We start from the raw sequence: 21,049 nt of genomic DNA, 5'->3' as shown, positions 1-21,049 counted from the left end.
CTTGTATAAAGTGTAATAGCTTTTAGTCTAAAAAACAAACTGTTAATATAATATTGAGTCTTTTTTCAGATATACATAACAAAAGCCTTCTTATTGTCTGTATATTCAAGTTTTAAGTGAAACTGAAACTTCGCCGTGGTTTGTGGGGTTTTGGTACTAAACAAAACATATTTGAAAATAAGACATTTTCTGGGTTTTAGGGAAATGTAGTCTTCGAGTTTGTAAAATAACGGACACGATAGGCAGTACAAACTACAAGTACCAGCATGAGATCATTTTCATGCGCATGCCCGTAACCGACAAACTAGTACGGAATTAAAGGTACTTTCAGCCGTTGCGGTTAGTAAGCAGGAGTACTACTGGGAAATCTACAATCATCTGATTTTATACAAGATTGAACTTTAAATTTTTTATCCAGTTAAATTCAATATATATTCGCTAACGTAATCCCGGCGAGATTTCTCAGCACAACACAACGAGAGACGGAAAAAGTGCATCTCTGCCAACATCCCGGAATCGCTGCTGTGGTTCGAACTCGCTAACGTTAGCTAGCATTAGCAGCGCAGACCGGGGCCCAGGTCAGTGACTTTCCTAGATAACAGGGAATTTAAGGTGTTCTGTTGTAGATTTTTTAGACGTATTCAAGCGTAATGGCTTGCGGGGCTACTCTGAAAAGGACCATGGACTTTGATCCGCTAATGAGCCAGGCTTCCCCGAAAAGGAGGAGGTGCGCCGCGATCATGTCTCCGGTCTCTTCACCACAGAAGTATCTACGTATGGAGCCCTCGCCGTTCGGGGAAGTGTCGTCCAGACTCACCACAGGTAGGAATTTAAAGTCAGTTTTAAATCAATATATGTTTAAAATCTGGTCAGGCATGTTTAAATCCTGCCTAACGGTATACTCCGCTTTTATCTGCGACGTAGCCTTAGCATCTCTCCAGTGTGTACCGGTATGTTTCGGCATGTGTGGATCAAATAAGACACCATACGTAATTTGTCAACTTATGTTGATGCTCTTTTACTTTATACACATTTTGTAGATGATGTGATGTGAATCTTTATTCACCAGTTGTAAATTGGGCATTCACTGTAGCAGTTTTTATTGATTCATTTTTTACTCTTATTATTGGTGATTTGGGGAAGTAAAGTGTTGTAATAATAGGAACCATTTCTCCATGGTTTGTGTTACAATTGTGTAATTAATGGGTGGGTGTTTTGCTACTTACAGAATTTGATGCTCACAATATTGGCCAATGACTTATAGCATCCTGTTACATGCCATAAGTCTTAATGTACATGACATCAGCAAGGCCGTATAAATGACCAAATTTGTGAATTGTGGACTGGCTTTGTTTTATGTGATCATGTCAGATGTATAATGGAGGTAATGTTTTTCTTTGTTTCAGAGCAAATTCTACACAACATTAAACAAGAGTACAAGCGGCTGCAGAAACGACGACACCTGGACAGTGCTTTCCAGCAGGCAGACGGCTGCTGTCCTCTGGACCTGCAGAACGTTCACAGTGGATCTGCCCTACCAGGTAGCTGCCAATGTCCCATCTTAATGAAGATTGGCTAGTTTCTACATATCCATCAACCTTCTATTTGAGGTCATAGTTTAAAGGGTAATGTAAACTGCTATTCACCATTATGTAGAAAAGTAGCTTACAAACCTGAAGCTAAAGAATGCAGGTTATTTACCAATCATTTCTCAGATCAGCTCACCCACACTTTATTATTCTGTCTGACATTGCCTTCTCAGCCATTTTCTATTGGAGAATGGTTTGATTTTGTACACCCAATTACTAGCATCTTGTCCATCCACTTTTACAAGTTTAAAAAAAAAAAAATTTCTATTGTTCTTTCTACCTTTTGAATTACACACAATAGGAATTCACATAGCCTCCACAGAGGAAGAAAAGCAGACATGGAAAAACCCATGTATCTTTTCAATTTCTTTTATCGTTGTGTTTTTTTTTTTTACTTAATCCTATTTTGTGAGAAAGTCAAATTGGCTGATGCTCCAACAGGAAGTGTTAATATATCCAGGTATTGCAGGGAATTCTCCACAGTGGATGTTGTATGCTGTGCTTATTGTAAAACCCGTCAAGGGAGATTTGTGGTATTGGGTTATGCAAATAAAACGGATTTGACTTAACACTATGCAGAGTTAAGAGGGGATATCTGCTAGGAGAACAATATCTGCTTTTCCAGTATTTGACTGAAATTTGCCAGCACACAAAAGCCATTTGTGAGGCATGAAGAAAATGTTGGCATATAATTGTACAATACACATTTCTTGTCTTTAAACATTTTCCTATACATGCTTGGCAGTAGAGGGATATATCAAATATAGTAAATATAGTATATAGTGTTGTTATATTCGAGACGGACTAAGTTGCTGTGCTTTTTTCTGTGTTTTAAATCATTGACTGTGGGATATTGACTCTCCTAACAGGTGCGTCCTCAGGTGCCTCATCCCCCACCAGGAAAGAGCAGCCTTTATTTTCCCTCAAACAGGTTGGAATGATCTGTGAAAGACTACTGAAGGAGCGTGAGGACAAAATCCGTGAGGAGTACGACGAGATACTGACGACGAAGCTTGCAGGTAGGTTTTTAGGTAAAACTTAGTATAGAAAACAATTTGTAATGAGTTATCCACACTGAGTGCCAATAAATGCTTTTTCTTACAACAGAGCAATATGATGCTTTTGTCAAGTTCACACATGACCAACTGATGCGAAGGTTTGGAGAACAGCCTGCCAGCTGTGAGTATATTTATTATTGTCAAACACTTGATGCCCATTAATGGTTTCTATAAATCTAGTCTCTGCCAGTTTGTCTATTTAGTCATCAGAGTTTGTAACACATTGTTATTAATGAGTTCTAAATTGTGCAGACCCTGTGCCAAAGACAACATTTGCAAAGTTTGGTCCTGCTTTTCGTTTGTCTATATCAGCATTTACACATAGGCCAGTGCATGTGTTTAGTGTTGACATTTTGCACAGCAGAACTGTAGCTGGATAAAGATGGAAGGAGACTTGACTGTCTAGCATGTCACTACATTTCTTGAGTATGCTGTAAGAATGCAGTGTTCCCAGTCATTGTCATGATGCCCCACAATAAGCTTATGCTAGCTTATCCACTCTATGGTCAGTTTTAATGAAAACCTCATTATAGAGTCAGAATCTCACTTAGTGTTTTGTCATTTAGGAAACCAGTATTTTTCCCTCTTTCACTGTCAATACTAGGTGACATTGGGCAAGAGGTGGGGTACAACTTCAACCGGTCGCTAGTCTATGACAGAGCTGACATAGATAGGATGGAGACAAAGAAGTTGCCAAAAAAACCTACCCTACATGAGACTGTGCAAATTCCACATAGAAAAGCCTCAGAACCTTCTTTTTGTGAGGCAGTTAGTGGTTGACTCAAAATTTTGACATCTGCATAAGAAATCAGGTGATATAACTTAAATGAATGCTGCAGTTTAATCCATCTAAGTTGAGCAAAACTTTCACAGGCCTTTTTACCAAGCTCTGTTTTGAAATTGGGATCCTCCAGACACTCCTGAGATCTAGTTAAACAGTGAGTTTTTCCTTTACTACAGAAGAGATGAAAGATAAATAGAATGTTTTTCTCAAAGGGCGTTATATACTAAAGACTGGAGATCTCTCTTGACCAACATTCAGCCGGCCTACACTCCTGCACAAGTCACAGCAACACGTTCTAAAGCCGTCTCCTGATATGAAATGTGTTGATAATGATGATATTGTTAATATGTTCGTTGTTGTCCTTCACAGATGTTTCCTGAGTGTTGGCGTTGGATATCAGGGAATACTATTAGCTGCAAGCTACTCCAGGGACTGATTGGATCTAGTTGAACTTTTTCTCCTAGCTGTGCCATATCGCCTCTATGTGGACTTACTGCCTCAGGCATCAGTTAGTGGCATCCACGTTTGCTGTGTCTACCAGAGTTAGGAGAGCTTCCTGCTGCCAACGTGTCCAAGGACTTTCTGTGACTCTACCAGTGGCCTCTTAACTGCCGTGTCAATATTTATTTGGCTTTGTTCTGATGCCTTCATAAAAGGCTGACTGCCATCACACACTTGGCCTTCTTATTTTATTTTATTTTCCAGTCAGATTTAGTTATTTCACAGAGGGGTTGTTAGTTGTGCAGCTTCTCTTATGTACATTTTGAAAAAGGGATCGGACATTGAGGAGTGGGCAAACCAAGACCACCTCTAGACTGGACTGCAGAAACAGATGTCTTGTTTTTTTTAACATTGTTTTAAATTGTACTGGTGATTACTGCTATTACATTTGTATACACTGTACTTTTTTATTTTTTGCTTGACTTTTGTTTATTGTACCAAGATTTCTTGATTTTTATTTGCTGTAGGTATAAAGGGGCTTTGATTCAAGAAAAGTGAATGAATAAAGTGTTTAAGCAAATGTTTGTTTGCTATGGTTTTTCAATTTGAGATTACCATTTCAGTCACTGCAGTTGCCATCTTTTGAAGGGATCACACAAATTGCAAACATTATTATTTACAGTGCTGAACATATCTGTTAATGAGACATGCTGCCAGTCCAGTGCTATGAAGGTGGGTGGAATTTCAATTGAATTTGTGGTGCTCAATACATGAAGTCACATCTTAAATGAACTAACATCAAAGTCTCATTCCAGAAATGGGGTTCTGGTGCTTGGCATGAATCCCAGACCTTTGTGTTAACCTTTGGCACTGTCTCTTTTTATTTTTATTGACTTAACCACAGAGCAGGCAAATGACCTTGAAATAGCCCAAACAGTGTAAATGTTGAGAAAATTAACCAACTTAATATTTTGGAAACTATAACCAAACTAGAAATAGTCTGACACCAACAACAGGTGGGCTTTGATGATGTGAAACAAAAAAGGACAGCGTCAACTAGATTTTACAGGAGAAAGTTTCCCAGACAAGCATAAAAAGCACTCGGCTCAAAATTGTGAATACGGTAAACAGAATTTAGCTTAAAATTTAGATTTAAAATAGAAAATTGAATATGAATTGTTGGTCCCTTTTTCTTCTAGTGATAACATACCGAGGACATTAATGAACTATTGAATTGAAGCTGTAGGGAAATCTTTTAGATAGTGTCCCATGACTTTCAGGGGCTTGCGTTGCTTTTCTTTTTTTAATGAACGGCTTTCTATATATATATATATATATACTTCCCATTTGCTTTTTCAGGGCCTTAAACCTCGTCAGGGTGAATGTATTTGTCTTATTTCCCATATCTTTAACTTGTCATATATGTTGTCACACACTCCAAAAGGAATTACTTTAACACTTTGTAGCTCACATTTGAAAACATCGTCAGAAGTGTTCGACTATTACGACTTGAACTCACGAATTTCTTTGCACCAATCAAAATTTGGCAACGTAAGTTTTAAAACGTAAAGACGGTTGTCAGGGTTTCTTTGCTTTGGTTTTGTTACCACGGAAACGCAACTGTCAATGAAGTCAGACCGAACGTCATAGTCCTGATGAAGCGGCTTGGCGGAGTTTCTGAGTTGTTAAACGCCTAATAAACAATAAATGAGGATGTTTTTTTTTCCAACATTAACTACAATGGTCAGCTATTTATTCATGCATATTTATTATTATGGGAAAAATGGTTATGACTGTAATGGTTTTCAAGAAATTTAGTGCCCGAACAGAGAATACTCACTGACGGGAGCACCGGAGAATATAATCAAACAAACCTCTTCTAGTAGTTGACGTCGTCCGGAAACAAATCCTGTGATTGGACGAGCTGAAAGGAAGCGGTGTGGCTAATATGAAAGCACGTTAGCCAAGTCAATGTGAACGAATCATGGATAGATATGTATAGTTTTGCAAAAAGTTTATCATTATATCGTGTTTGCACTTTTAGGAAACATGGCTTGTTTCTTTAGAAGAAGAATTGCGGCGAAGGTAATGTTGCTGAAAGTCTTGAAAATGAAATGAGACCTGGTGCTAATGCTAACATGCCTTGACCCTGGAGTAAGTCAAAACAAGACAGTCTTTAACCTGTCTTTATTGTTTTTTTTTAACTTTTATGTGTGTGTTTTTAATGTCTAGCTGGGTAGGACGCTGCAGCAGTCTGAGGATGCCTTCATACCAGCTCTGTCAGCAGTCTCTGTTTTTAAGAAACAGTTAAGTGTGTTTATGTTGCTCACAGTAAATCTGTTGCCAGTCTGTTTTTAGTCAGATACTCCACTGGTGTTTGTCTTCACACCAGTTAGATAAAACTCCCTGATTTTCTTCTCCTCAGGAAGACAGCTGACTTCAAACTGCCCATCAGCACCTTACGAACCAATGGGATTTTACCATCCAGTGGAGACATTCAGTTGCAGACAGAGAACTTGGCCTCTCAGGTAAGATAGATCACATAGGAAGGCAACACCAGATTTTGTATGTAAAAGTATGCATTTTTTGTGTCATGTATTTACACACAAACTGTATTTAACCAGGAAAATCACATATCTCATCCAATATTTCATCTTCTTTTCTTAAATTATTTGATGTGTGCACTCTTGGTCTAGGACAGTTTTTCATGATTAGACTATGCTCCTTAGCTCCAATTCCAGGAAATTTAAATGCTACAGTATACAATATTTCAGACTATACTGTGCTCCCAAGTAAAACTTTTTCTTATTTCGACATGACATTGCATTCATGCACATAGCAAGGGCCAAAAATAAATGTGTTTCCTAGTTTGGACTTAAGCTAAAGCCCAATGACATCTAACATGACATCTTTAGATGAATGGCCCTGCATCATAGGCTGGTGCAGCAGCAAATTAATGCCCATGCTTTTTGGACAGAAGTCGCATATGAGTGTTTTGGTGTTTTCCAAGAGGTTGAGGTGACATCACCAAATGTCTTGTTTTGTCCAACATTTTTTTGACCAACAAGTCCAACAGTTTCAAATGATACAACCTGGAAAAAGTGTCAAATTGGAGAAGCTGGAACCAGAAAATGTTTGATTTTTTTACTTCATAAATTATTTTGAGGGTTAGTAAATTATTGTAGATTAAGCTTATGTTGATTAAACAATTTAGAAAGGTAAAGCATTGTTCTTAATTTGTAATTCATGTTGTATTTTTCAGTTGAATCAGGACAGTGTGTTGGAAGACATATCTGCTGATCGTGGAGTGATCTACTTTACAGTTAATCGCAAGCTTCTTGTCCAGGTTTGTGAGTGAACACTCCCACAGTGGTAGAAATAAAAGTCTTTACTGCTTCCGCCGTTATTATAATATGTCTGCTTTGATTGTTATAGAAAATGTTGGAGCCATTTGGAGGGCAGGAGGATGATAGATTTGGGTTAAATAGTGAACTTTTTAATACCCTCAAGAGAGGAACAACATTAGTAGAATACAGGTGTGTTTGTGTCTTTTTTTCTTTGACACTCCATACATCTTCGCCTCATAGATATTTTAACAGACAGATTTGATATGTCTGTATCTTACAGCTCTCCAAATATTGCCAAAAAATTCCACGCTGGACACTTGCGGTCTACGTTTATTGGTGAGTTTTGCTTGAAAAGTTAATTTATTCAGTAACTGCATGTAAGTTGCACTGTGAAATGGAGCCTGATTTATAAATAAGCTTGGCCAACAAATCAGCTGATGTTAGCTTGTTGCACATACATCAATATTGGTGAATATGTCAGCAAACGACAAGAAACTGAAATACTCAAATGCTAAAGATATGTTTTGAAACAGTGTCGCCATTCTATAGTTGTACCACAGAGAGCAGTGACAAGTTTGCTTTTCAACTGTAAAATGTCTGTCAAATTAAAGGAAATCTTATCAAAAACATTTATTTATGTTATGGGTTGTGTGAAGAAAATTGATATAAAAATTCCTGGGTCACTCAGGCTATACTGTAAACTTGTTTTGTTTTTGAGTTGATAGTAAAGTCAGCTCGACTTAAAAAAACAAAACAAAAACTCCATCTCCAGGTAACTTCATTGCTAACCTAAAGCGGTCCCTCGGAAACAACGTTATTCGAATGAACTACCTTGGCGACTGGGGTATGCAGTTTGGTGAGTAAATAATGTGCTAAATGTTCAACAGGTGTCTTCCAGTCTCATAAAGCCCCGATATTCTAGTTTTTCCTCTCGGATTTCAGGTTTGCTTGGAGCAGGGTTTGGCCAGTTTGGATGTCAGGAGAAATTAAAACAGAATCCCTTACAGCATTTGTTTGAGGTGAGTTTGCATAAAGACAGATATGACATAACAGGTGAAGTGCTATCCCACCGTCATCAGTTTCAGTAATGTTTGGGTTGATGTAGTGTTACATGGTCTAAGTGCTGCAAACAGGCCTTCCAACCAGGCTGGATTTTGTGTACAATTCATACGTTTGTGTCTTGCAGGTGTATGTTCAAGTGAACAAGGAAGCAGAGCGCAGTGAGGACATGAAGCAGGCTGCCAGAGACTTCTTTAGACAGCTGGAGCAGCGTGACAGCCAGGCCATGTCGTTATGGCAACAGTTCAGAGAGATCACAGTACACGAGTATCAACATGTTTACAAGGTACAACAAGCCGCACAGCATGATAACTGGGCATCATGCTCAAAAGTTAAATCTCTAAAATTCAAACTTGATAGAGCAACGAAAATATCTTCAGAATATTATCACTTCATTGACTGAAATATGATCTTTCCAGCGGTTAGGGATCCACTTTGATGTTTACTCCGGGGAGTCCGATCACCAAGATCAAGCCCAGGAAGTGGTGCAGCAGCTGCAGAGCCAAGGCCTGTTGAAAACTTCTGAGTATGTGACAGGATGTGATGAGTGTAGACAAAGTGTAGATTTTAGAATAGAACCTAATGTGAACCTAATGTCTCAGTAAAAAACCTTCATACATTAGTTGACAGAAAGAGATTAACTATAGCTCTGTCTTTGTAGATGAGGCTGACGTGTAATAGATGAAACTTAAATGCACCCAACACCCAAGCCTGAGCCAACATGGACTGGAATTTCATGGAAGTTGTTATATTGACAGGAAAGGAACCGGTGTCGTGGATCTTTGTCCTGATGGAGACATGAGCAGCGTCTGTACAGTGCTACGCAGTGACGGCACAACTCTCTACATCACCAGGTCAGTACTAGTAGGAACAGTACATTAACATTTGGAACAAAATGTCGAATCTCACAACTGTGTTGTCCAGGCAAGCGCAACTGCACTTTTGGAAGTGGCCCCTGGCAATATTAGTCTATTCTTCACTTTCTCCATTCCAGAGATGTCGCTGCAGCCATTGACCGAAAACAAAAGTACCACTTTGATGAGATGATTTATGTGGTAAGGACACAGATGCACTCAAGCCCTCTACATTTACCTTTTCAGTTGTCACTGTGCTTTAAAGACAAACAGATGGTGGAACTTCATATGAAGCACAAAACAAATTTAACAACAACGAAAAAGAAGAAAGTCAATCTGGAATTATTTTCATAATTTATTAAGCAAGTAATTTTTCAAGCAAAAATCACATTACATCAAAAGTTCCAGGCTCTGTTTTGTGAGGATTTGGTGATTTGTCTTATGTGATAGTTTTTTTATTTTTTATTTTATGGACACAATGATGAAAAAAAAAAAAAAAAAAAAAAAACTGGCAGATTAATAGATGATGAAAGCAACTGTTAATTGCAGTATAACTGCATGTATTTAAATGGTGTTTGGTGTTTTATGGTGGTTTAAATGGCCTATCAGTTGTCAAATGTATAAGCATGTTTTTCAGTCCATTAGCTGAATGACCAAAACATGAGGTGACTCCTTCATTTTTTTTTACTACCACTAGATTGCCCCTTTTTTCCTGAGTATGTTTTGACAAACATTGTGTGTGCACCCACATGAAAAATCAGGACAGAAGATGAATACATGTTCGCTCTGTAAACTCAAGAGCCATCCGTGTTTGTGCAGTGCACGCTAAACCTGCAACGTTTTTCATGACGAGCGTTTATTGTCACAAAAGGTTATATTGTTATTTTTTTAATCTACTTTGGTTAGAAAAGAAACAACTATGCAAAACATTATGACTAACATCATTACAACCAAACACAAAAATGCAAAGTGTATATGTGGACATTTGTTTACCCACAGTCTGAAAGAGTCTATGATCCTACCATCCTTGTTTACCCTCTTTATACTCTTGTCCCTGTTTATGTGTGAATGTAGAAACAGTTAATCATGTAAAGCAAACAGAAAATACAAGTTAAGATCACATTGTGGCATATGTTCATCATTTGATTCAGATTTTCCTCTTGAACTACTACTAGTACTACTCGTTTCCAGGTTGTTTCCCTTTATTGTTACATTCTTTATCAGTTTAATGTTTCTGTATTTGTTTCTTTTTAAGACAGATAAAAGTCAAGCAAACCACTTCCACCAGTTGTTCCAGATCCTGCTCAGTATGGGTCATTCTTGGGCTGACAGGTAGCAGGAAAAATACCACACACACACACACACACAGACAGATTTAATAGAAACTGTTGTTTAAACAGCTGGTAGAGACCAAATAGTAACCAACTAATGACTTGTTGCTATAAAAATATTGTTTTGTAAAATGTCTTATATCGTTTACTTATCACACTCTAATGGAAATGCACATTAACTTGAGAAACTTTAAGTCAATTATGTATCTGACTGAAATAATGGGAAAACATGCCTTGCAGACATATCTGCACAGTCTTTATAATTGTTAGTCAAGTAAATAAGAATATACAGTGAATTCTGGATTTAGCATCATATAATCATCAGTACCCAACTTACTGCAGACAGCTGTTTTCATTAGAAACACTGTTCTTCATTCTGCTCTCAAAGAGTTGGTGCTGTTGCAGGCAGTGGTGAAATGTAACAAAATATATTTACTCATCTACTTAAATACGAAATACAAAATACAAAAATAATATTTTGAACAGTTTGTGCTTTACTTGAGTATTTTCTATATCTAATATAAATTTTATAGACATTTTCTGCTACTTAATGCTATACTTCCACATGTCAGAGGGAAATATTATAGTTTTTACTACACTACTTTTATCTGACGGCTGTAGCTACTGTCTAGATTAAAAAAAATATTGAATAAACTTAAAAACATAATAACTTGTTATAGATTAAAATACTTGACAGTGTATCAAGCACTTAAAGTTAGCTCCATTAGCGCCATTCTGCATAAAAAGTACTTTTACTTTCAATATTTTATGCACATTTTGCTGCTATTTAAGTAAATTTTTGAATACTTTTACTTATAATGGAGTATTATTTTATTTTTGTAATGTTAGTTTCACTTGAGTAAGGGATATAATTACTGGTTGCAGGTGTCAGCATGTGCCCTTCGGCCTGGTGCAGGGCATGAAGACCCGGACCGGTGAGGTGGTGTTTCTGGAGGACGTGCTGAACGAAGCCCGGACCAGGATGTTAGACAACATGAGCCAATCAAAAAGTACAGTTTGTCACACACATCATACACAAACACACAGTTATTTAGCAATTTAGCAACAAGGCACACATGAGGCACGGCCAAAAATCCATTTGTATGACTGTATGATTTAAAGAGGCTACATGAAGCATTTTAACATCACTAAATCGTCATCGTAGTAACTTTTACACATTGATGTTTTATAAGTATGTTAAAGGAATGATAACATCTGGCAGACTTTTCTCTGGAACACTTTCTTTAAGTCACCCTCTTTAGCCTTTATAAGCTTTAATAAGCGGTATGTAAACATGTAACAAATGGTTTTATTTATTTTTTAGTGTTAATTAATCAACAAATACAACATCTCCCTTGAAGACATATTTTGTATCATTACAACAGTTTTTTTTACTATGTTGTCATTCATTATCTGTTTAAACAGCAGCTTCCTAATCCCCAAACGCAGGAGAAGTTATTGTTGTTTACAAATACATCGTTAAACACTTATATCTGTTTACAATTATTGAAAGGTGTTATAAACCATTTTTAAAAAAAATGTTTATATATAGTTATTTATATTGTTTAGAAATACAAAATGAGTATGTGACAAAAAAGTGTTACCCAGTTTACTAAGTGTCACTCAGTTATTGTGTGTCACATTGTTCTGTGTAATTCTGCTGCTTTAGAGCAAAGTGGGATTGTCTGATTGCATCTCATAACAGGAAGATGGCGCTCTTCTTCCACTGAAGCACTAAGCTTTTCTTATAATAGTGAGAGATGTGAGTTGCAGCCCAAATCCATACTGTGCTGGTGTCTGAGTATGTATAAAGTACTAAGTTGAAAATACAGTAATTATGTGAAAAACAACCCTTGATGTTTGAGTGAGCTTGACTGTTGTCCCCAACTTTACCCATTCTAATCTCTTTAAAATGGAAAATATGAATGATGGTAGGGACCCACTGTGGGAATAATGGACCTGTATTTATGGATAAAAGTTACACTAGTGTTCACTGTTTCCACAGCAACAAAAGAAATGGAAAACCCAGAGGACACAGCAGAGAAAGTGGGAATCAGTGCACTAATAGTTCAGGTAAATGACCACAACTAAGTAATGGTTTTAAACTTTCCCTTGGTCTCACTGAAAAATGAAACAGGCGGTTGAATGTTAATCTGTAGAATGTGATAACAAACAGAAACTTGTCCTCTAACTTTGTTTCAGGACTTCAAAGGTCCCCTGCTTTCAGACTATAAATTTGACTGGGACAGGATGCTGCAGGCTCAGGGAGACACAGGCGTCTTCCTCCAGTACACACACGCTCGACTCTGCAGGTCTGTGTCCATTAACTGCTGAAAATAATCAAACATGATGACAGGAATTCTTGTTGTTCTGTTTTAAATTGGCCATTTTGGTGATTTGTGTGACTGTTTTTACTGTAATGCCACTGAAGCAGGGCAGCAGCAAATTATTATTTTCATTATCTATTCATAAAGGAATATGTTCAGCATATTTTTTTTAGGGATCAAGGTACCAGCTCTAATTTCCTTGTAAAATTCAGTTTGATGTTGTAAGCCGCCCTCTATCTCTGTGATGGAAGAAGTACTGAGATTCTTTACTTAGTTTAAAAGCAGAAATACCACAAGATAAAAATACTCTTTTCATGTAAAGGTCCTGCATTCAAAATTTACTTTAGTATTATCAGCTAAATGTACTGACGTATCAAAAGTAAAAGTCCTACTAACTCCTTTTAGAATCTTATAGCTATATATACATGTATAGCACTGGTCAAGGGCTAAAAGTAAGTACTTGTCAGGTTTACATTTTTCATATCTGTGAGAGAACAAGGTGCCTGTATGCACACGGAAATCTGATTCGGCACAAAAATATTCCAAAGTTTATCTGAAGAGTTTGACAAATCAAATGGACATCATCCAAAGTTACTGTCTTTTAGAATGAAACTTCCTCTTTGTGTTACCCCAGGCAGTGTGTGGGATAGTACCATTTAGGGGCAATTTTGAACCAAGACTAAAACTTTGAGAGATTGGGATCTTTTCATGAGCAGGAATGATTACAGCAAGCAGAACCTGCTTCAGTGTTCATGTGGGCACCCGACTATTATTTTAAGACTTGAAAATTGTGAATGTATATATAATATTGTATGTGATACTTATATAATAGCTGTCAGATGAATGTATTAAGTGGTATAAAATAGAAATAATCAAGTAAAGTTTATACTTCAGTCCAGTACTTAGTAACTATCAACTATTGCTCAATCTTGTATCATCAACATCACAGACTCTGCATATTTTAATTTTAAACACTACACTGATTGATTTCAGTTGCTAGGTCTCTGTCAGTGTTGGTTAAATGTTTGTTTGCAATAAGAAAATGACATAGTAGTTAATCCATCGATCATTTGCATTGCTCTTGCTGGAATTTCATGTGTTTAAAGATGAAGTACTAAAACCAGATACCATAACCAGATGTGTTGTACCTTAAAAAACATGGATAGTTAATGCGCATCTTAATTGTATCACTGTTACTGCAGTTTAATAAGGAGGAATGAGGGCATAGAGGCAGCTGCATTCGATCCATCCCTTCTACTTGAGCAGACAACTATCACCATCCTGCAGCACCTCCTTCGGTAAGCAAAGACAAAATCTGTTCCAATTTGTTAGTGTTGTATCAATATTTGCTTCTCATCCAACAAAAAACATGGTCTCCACTTAATTTGTTTGCAGCTATGATGAAGTGTTGTACCAGTCAGCCCAGGATCTGCAACCCAAACACCTGGTCAACTTTTTATTGAAGTTGTGGTAAGGAACAGGATGTTTGTTCGGAGGGATCGGATTGCACAGTGTTTACCTGGTACATTACAGAAAGTGTTTTTAGAGGTGGTAATTTAACAGTGTACTCACTCTCTTCAGCCACCTGATTGCCTCGGCACACAGACAGCTGCCGGTGAAAGGAAGCCCTCGGGATGTGGCTCAGGTAGAAAGAAAAAACACCCCCATGTTTGGCCAAGCATACATAGTACACACACCGGCATGCAGAGAACACACTAACATGAGAATAGCCAAGATTTTAATTCTGTAGTTGAGGTCAGGAATTTGCTGGCGACATTTGTGTTTACAGATGGTCACAGGTTACAATTTCACTACATTTTTACAGTTTAAGACATTGTTAATAAGGTTAGTAAAATTGTTAGTTTTCAATTTGAAAATGTGTGTTTTTTTTTTTTTTTCAAAATAATGAATTATCTCATTTGCTAAATGTCAACAGGCAAGGTTACGACTGTTCAGTAGAGCCTGCTCAGTCCTGGCCAACGGGATGAGGATCCTCGGCATCACACCGGTTGATAAAATGTGATAACTTAGTGTTATTTCACTGATGCAGGTACCAATATGGTTATTGTTAATTTTTTTTTTTTTATAAATTGTAAATAAGGAGCCTTAAATTAAAAAAAATAAAAATAATCTTCCTTAATTGAACTTCCTACTATTGTTTTAGACATCTGAAAACAACAGACCTGAGTGATATAACTCAACTCTATCCTCATGATTGATTAACAGTTCACTTGAATTCCAGTGGGTAATTTGATAACAATGCCTCGCGTGTTGCCATGGTCAGACTGAAAATGTACTGAAAGCTTTTTTTTAACAGGACCAGTTTACTATAAACAATGGGAACAAAATGAAATATCAATGTATTCAAGATCACAGATAAAGGGTATGTCAGTAATATGCTAAATATGTGGAATGTCCACAACGTGTGCAAAAAGAGTATGGAGAACAACCACTAAACGATACAATGCTCAAAACTCCCTGTATGTACTCAGTGTAAGACATTTATTTGCCCAAAGTAGCTCAATGACAGTGTGCTGAACCTACAAGAGAACAAAAGGTATGTCATCAGAAACTGGAAATCCATGCCTCCCAAATAAACGACTTAAAAGTGGAGACAGAACGTTTATTTCTTTATTGTCAACAGTAGACAAGTAGTCCCTTAAAATGCTCAGAAAAAATAAATAATCTGTACCTTTTAATTACCACACAACTGAGCAAACAACCTTCTGCTGAGGAAGATCGTGTGAGAAGATGTTAAGTTTAAGAACAGCTGTGAGATGGACCTTTTGTTGCTACAGTCTGACGTATTTAGTTACAGAGAGGAGCCTAGACTACGATGACCGAACGTTCGATAAGCCCCATGGTTACTGTTGCTATGGCTGTCAAGCTTTTTTAGCACTCGAAACTCTAACTTTTGAATCAATGGGACCTTGATTTCAGACTGAGACAAAACTTGGCTTCTCATTACTTGCTGGTGACCGTGAATTTTGCTGGCTTAAATGAAAACTGCCACTTACTATATTTACTGTTGGTAGCCAGCTAATTAAACTAACGTTAGCCCCACGAGTAAATTGAAAGCACTTATCAGATTAAATCTTTAATGTTTCTTTCTGACTATTTTTAAAATGATGACACTCTGCTAAAAGACTGATGTTAAAGCTGCATGTCCCAAAAATGAACAGTTGATCTATCATAATAATGGATTATAATTGTTAATGTGTACATTAGGTAAATGTTGCAGCTGGTAAAAGTCGGCATTGTTTTAATTACTTATATACTGTGGGGTAACTTGTAAACATTGTAATTTGTTGATTATATTTTGAATTATCTCAATCTTCAGGGTAATTAATAAAATTATCAAATGAATGAAGTGCCATGGAATTGTAGTGGAGTAGACGTGTTAAGTGGCTGCAGATGGAAGAGAGTTAAGTAAAAGCACCTCAAAGCTGTACTAATGTACAGCACTTAAGTAACTGTACTTAGTTACTTTCCACCACTGCATAAGAGCGAACAAACCCTATTAATTTACATTTAATTCATTGTCACTCAAATGATTTTGTTTGGGGAAAAGCTAAAAAACAGACACCGGCTCTTTGAATGACATATATCACTAACACTACTGCCCCATAAACATCGCTTTAGCATGTGGAAAAATCTGAAACTTGACAGACCTCCTGAACCTATTTACACTTGCTGAACTACGATTCGACAGTCGCTATTTTAGGGAAAGGTTTAATGAACGACCGTTCAAAACCATCGTTAGGATTGTGTGTATTCTGAAAATTCAGAAATACTGACTGTCGCTCGGTAGTACATCTCCATTCAGTTTTAATAAAAGCTTTAAATTGACTTTCAAAGCAGAATCCGACACAGATCTTATACAAATAAAAGACACTCAAGAAATGTTTTAAATATAATCACATGTGCTATCGGTCGTCAGCCTTCTTTATAATATGTTCTGTGATTTGGGCACATTCAGCACTATGTGATATGGACATAAGACACTCACATTGCACATTCAGTCAGTAATTACTGATTGAACAAAAATAAAAAACTTTCATTCAATCATTTAAAAAATTCATAGTACTCTCATCAGTCCCATGTGGTTGGATGTGGGCTGGATTGACAGATTAGACCTACACTGAGATGTAACAAAAGCTGTCGTCTATGTGATAAACTGGACACAGAACCAGCCCAACTGAGTGTTCATTTGAAAAATAACCAGATTGGCTCCCTAATCCCCCCAGGGCAGGAGCTCTTTTACATCCCCAGTAAACTCTAAAGACACACCTGGTCCAAGACGTTTCTCTGTTGCAGGCAGCGACTCACACAGTGATCAGTTTCTGTTTGAGTTCCTTGTCTGTGTCTTGCCGGCTCAGCTTGGATGTGTCTTGCTTTGGAAGTCCATATAGGTAGATGGAGATACACACTAGGATGGCACCAGAGGCAAATGTGATTGCTGCACAAAAGGGGGAAAAAGAAAAATGAGACATTTACATTATTTATATATGAACAGTTGTGGAATCAGTTATGAAAAAAAAAAAAGTAAGTTAACAATTTCTTTTAACTTTTTGACACAAAAAAGATATTTTTTTAATAAAATAATCTATTGTCCTATGCTTCTGAACATGAGTATCAATAAAAGAGTATAATGGTTAGCTCTTCAAAAAATAGAGTAAATGTTAATATTATAGTGAAGCACAAAAAGCAATGATAATGCTGTTTTCCAAAACCTTGTGTGTTTCTGATTGTTTAAATAAACGGTTTATAAAAAAAAGTGTTTCTTATATTCAAAATATGCAAACAGACAAGTCATGAGTCACAACACCACATACACAAAACACACCCTCTCCCTCATGAGTGAGCTGGACTGCAAAAACAATAAGGAAATACATATTTCTCTGTCATCCGTATACCACCAATGTGGTTATGAGAAACTTACTTATCTGTAGTCCGAACAAAATGACAGACGCCACAGTTGAGAGAACAATGGCAGCTGCAGCAGAGAAACCCTTCATGATGTTATCTGTGTACTTCACCACCACCGATGTGTACAGACCTCCCACACTGGCCAGGACTGGCAGCACAAAGAGAGCAATGTCAGCTGAAATATTGTGAAAAAAATGACATCAAATAGAAAACAATGTACAGTACTTACATACTACAAAGCACACCCAGGGTGTATAGCCAAAAAAGAAGCCTTTTTCCAGGATTTTTTCACCATCGGTCACACAAACACCGATCAGTGTGACCACAATGCCCGACAGGTACATCTGTATATTCCTCACCCACAGAGATGTGTCTGAGCTCTTCAGTACCTTTTCAAAGTACACACCTTAATCAGAACGTAGACACAAAATGTTAGGTGCAAATAAATATTTACAGATATATTTTGATGTGTATGTTAAAAAACGCCTCCACAAGAACAGCAATGCAAATAAAATCCTAGTCTACTTTTAGCAGCTTATGATAGGAAGTGAAATCAGTTGGTATCAGTTTCATATCATCATGTGTTTAAATGGCTGGCTAAACCTTTGCCACAGTATGTATTCATTACTGAAAGTACCTGTTTTAATGTGGTAGCTAAATCAACATAAGACACAGATGTAACGTCACTACCAATTGTTTAACCAGAATCCAGTGCCAATTTTACCTGCAAATCCAGAGCAAAGAACAGCAATAGCAATGGCGATGAAGCCAAGAGCAGGATTTTGCTCAATCTGGGGAAAAAAAGAAATGACATTAGCCACCAGACATATGGTAAATTCCATCTGTAGCTTGAGGACATACAGGTAATAAATGGCCAAAGCCATGATATTGGTAGTCACCAGGATTGTTCTAACGTTTAAATAGTAACTTGTCTCATGCCTACCTGGACTTTAGTGACCTCTGCAGGCTTCCATTGTACGAGCGTAACGCCTCCGCAGAGCATGAAGACAGAGAACCACTGCAGGCGGCTGAGAGAGCGGCTCAGCATGAGGACTGTACACAAAGCTGTGCACGGGATCTTCAGTTGGTAGGTGACCTAAACAGGAAAAACAAGTCAAATCCAACAGCTATTGATTTTTAAAGAAGGTGGATCCAGATAACACAGATAAGAAACTGGATCTGACAGACGTGTGGAGGACTGTTTAGCCTTGGTGCAAGTATGTACTCTACTGAAAGCACTCTAATTTTTTAAGTAAAAACTTCAAATACTCTCTGGTTTCAGCTTCTCCAATGTAAGGATTTGTAGCTTTCTTTAATTGTAAATGGAATCTCTTTGGTTTTTGGACTGTTTGAATGAATTTACCCAAGGGTATAAATAAAGTGTCTGTCTGTCTGGCTGTCTGTCAAAACAAGTCATCTGAAGATGTCACATAGGGAAACTATGATGGACAATTTTAACTATTTTCTTAAATTCTAAAGACTAAAAAATTGAGAAAATAATCATCAGACTGTCTGATAATGAAAATATTAATTAATGTTAGAGATAGTATTTATTTGTCTCATTGTAGCTATTTACAGTCGCCATTATTACAGTCTGTGGGTGCAGCAAGTTCATACCTGATAAACAGCTGCATCAAGGTTACTCAAGGCAAGAAAGGCCATGTTATTCTGAACTGCATACACTACAGAGGGAACGCTCAGCTTCAGCAGCTCTTTTGGGCTGAAGAACACATGTTCCACGATGGCGTTCTTCAGTCTGTTGAGGCTTCCCGTTTCTCTGGGGGAGAAGAGATAAAAACAAACTGATGAAGAAGAAGAAATGTTGATACATAAGATGAATGACTTAAATAGATATTAATTCCGCTTATGGAAATTGGTGAATCACTTGAATTTCCATGTTTAAAGCACATATGACCCAATTTTTTAATGGTTCCAAAGTGCATAACAAAATCTGAGGCTGCTCTTAGTTTTTATGCTGGGGCAGCATTCCCAAATATCTGAGAATAGCTGAAATTATCGATGTCTGCAAATATATAACTTAGAACCTGAATAATGAAGCATGTTTTAAAGCCATTACTTGATTTTAAATCTTACATAATCTCACTTAACTACACCCATTTCCTGTTTTATTAATGTGCATTAGGCTACAACTGTTATACTTTTATTGTTTTATTGTATTGTTTTACTGTTGGCTTGTCAGTCACTGTCAGGCCCTTTGGAGTGCACTGAGCTATAAAAAATATGAATGAATGAATGTGTATTTTCATAAATTTTGATTGGTTAAAAGGTTTAAGTATAAGCAAACCTTTTAGGGCATAATTAACTAAAGGTCTGGTCTGTTGGTTAAACAAAACAAGCAATTTGTAGTAGGCATTGGTTTCTGACATTTCATACAACAAATGATTAATAGATAAACCAAGACAATAACTGGCAGGTTAATTAATAATGAAGATAATAAATACAGTAGTTGCCTCCCACACCGTCCCTCTCTGTGGCTTCCTCTAATAAAACATTCTGTGTCAACAAACTTGGTCAGTTTCTCACTTACAGGGGATTACAAAAACCTTTTCACCAAATTCAGAGTAACGGTTACTGATGAACACTTACTTTGTCAGCATCCCCAGGCTCAGTATTAATTTAATGACCTCGGTGATGCACACTGCAGTTGTGGAGAAGTACAGGTCTCCAGATGAGATAGTCCTTGTGTACCGCAGCGCCACTGTGTATGTAGCTGCCACCAGAGTCATCACTGTCAGGCAGTACAACTTGAAGATCACACTCGCGTTTTCTGCGGAAGACACAACAGTAACTTGAAATAGTCAGATAAACGGCCATTACCTTACACGCGTAAGGCTACATCAGCAATAGGTGACATTATTAGATATTTAACTGTCACAACAAGTGTTATATCTACGTTAATTTAAAGCAGTTAACTGACACGTGACTAGTTGTTTAATTTAGCCCAGGTTTGTTTTCTGCCAGTTAGCTAACGTTAGCTGTCTAACCGACAGCTAACGTTAGCCTATCATACTAGCTTGTGGCTACTGGTAATACTCACCGCCGGCCATTGTTGCTCCGGTTTGCGTCCGTCCGAGTGACAAGAAAGTATGTTATCCTGCTCACGCTATATGCCATACACAGTGATGACTGAGAAATGTTGCCGGACCTGAAACACATCAACAAATGAGTCTGAATTGGAGCTTCCTGCCTGGCATTATACAGCCTCCATTTCCCACAATGCAGCAGGAGTCGACGAAATCGAAGCGTGGGTTTGCTTTTAGTACCCCCAAATGCCGTCGATTTGCTATTGTGACATCGCCACTAGTCAGT

At 37.4% G+C, this 21,049-nt stretch overlaps 3 protein-coding genes across 5 annotated transcripts; 2 read left to right on the top strand and 1 right to left on the bottom strand.

Moving 5' to 3' along the window:
- Nucleotides 1–304: 304 nt before the first annotated feature.
- akirin2 (akirin 2) lies at nucleotides 305–4,452 on the top strand. Its single transcript, XM_023415211.2, has 5 exons — nucleotides 305–822; nucleotides 1,407–1,541; nucleotides 2,459–2,608; nucleotides 2,697–2,768; nucleotides 3,801–4,452. The coding sequence occupies exons 1-5, from the start codon at nucleotides 651–653 to the stop codon at nucleotides 3,809–3,811; spliced, it is 540 nt and encodes a 179-aa protein (XP_023270979.1). The 5' UTR covers nucleotides 305–650; the 3' UTR covers nucleotides 3,812–4,452.
- A 1,352-nt stretch (nucleotides 4,453–5,804) lies between these two features.
- Nucleotides 5,805–17,258, top strand: rars2 (arginyl-tRNA synthetase 2, mitochondrial). Of its 2 annotated transcripts, none has more exons than XM_023415059.2 (20): nucleotides 5,805–5,957; nucleotides 6,105–6,178; nucleotides 6,298–6,400; nucleotides 7,135–7,218; nucleotides 7,308–7,408; nucleotides 7,500–7,555; nucleotides 7,992–8,075; nucleotides 8,162–8,238; nucleotides 8,406–8,564; nucleotides 8,698–8,804; nucleotides 9,037–9,132; nucleotides 9,273–9,333; nucleotides 10,388–10,464; nucleotides 11,349–11,473; nucleotides 12,469–12,536; nucleotides 12,666–12,775; nucleotides 13,993–14,088; nucleotides 14,186–14,260; nucleotides 14,372–14,435; nucleotides 14,727–17,258. In XM_023415059.2, the coding sequence occupies exons 1-20, from the start codon at nucleotides 5,922–5,924 to the stop codon at nucleotides 14,811–14,813; spliced, it is 1,740 nt and encodes a 579-aa protein (XP_023270827.1). In that variant the 5' UTR covers nucleotides 5,805–5,921; the 3' UTR covers nucleotides 14,814–17,258. The 2 variants fall into 2 exon arrangements, with proteins under 2 accessions (XP_023270827.1, XP_087032407.1); XM_087176281.1 differs by having other exon boundaries at nucleotides 5,827–5,957; nucleotides 6,302–6,400.
- On the bottom strand, nucleotides 14,512–20,950 carry slc35a1 (solute carrier family 35 member A1). 2 transcript variants are annotated; one of them, XM_087176282.1, is made up of 9 exons: nucleotides 20,778–20,950; nucleotides 20,327–20,507; nucleotides 19,337–19,496; nucleotides 18,663–18,815; nucleotides 18,444–18,510; nucleotides 17,949–18,125; nucleotides 17,733–17,867; nucleotides 17,081–17,249; nucleotides 14,512–15,330 (listed from the first exon to the last, which is right to left on the bottom strand). In XM_087176282.1, the coding sequence occupies exons 1-8, from the start codon at nucleotides 20,785–20,787 to the stop codon at nucleotides 17,116–17,118; spliced, it is 1,017 nt and encodes a 338-aa protein (XP_087032408.1). In that variant the 5' UTR covers nucleotides 20,788–20,950; the 3' UTR covers nucleotides 14,512–15,330; nucleotides 17,081–17,115. The 2 variants fall into 2 exon arrangements, with proteins under 2 accessions (XP_087032408.1, XP_023270829.1); XM_023415061.2 differs by having other exon boundaries at nucleotides 14,512–17,249.
- Nucleotides 20,951–21,049: the final 99 nt, after the last annotated feature.

This window comes from Seriola lalandi, unplaced genomic scaffold (assembly GCF_002814215.2).
Source record: "Seriola lalandi dorsalis isolate HSWRI2012SDOR001 ecotype SW California unplaced genomic scaffold, Sedor1 jcf7180002054544, whole genome shotgun sequence".
In the NCBI taxonomy this organism is placed as follows: Eukaryota; Metazoa; Chordata; class Actinopteri; order Carangiformes; family Carangidae; genus Seriola; species Seriola lalandi.
The sequence above is the reverse complement of the archived record's forward strand: the minus strand, read 5'-3'. Positions and strand labels throughout refer to the sequence as shown.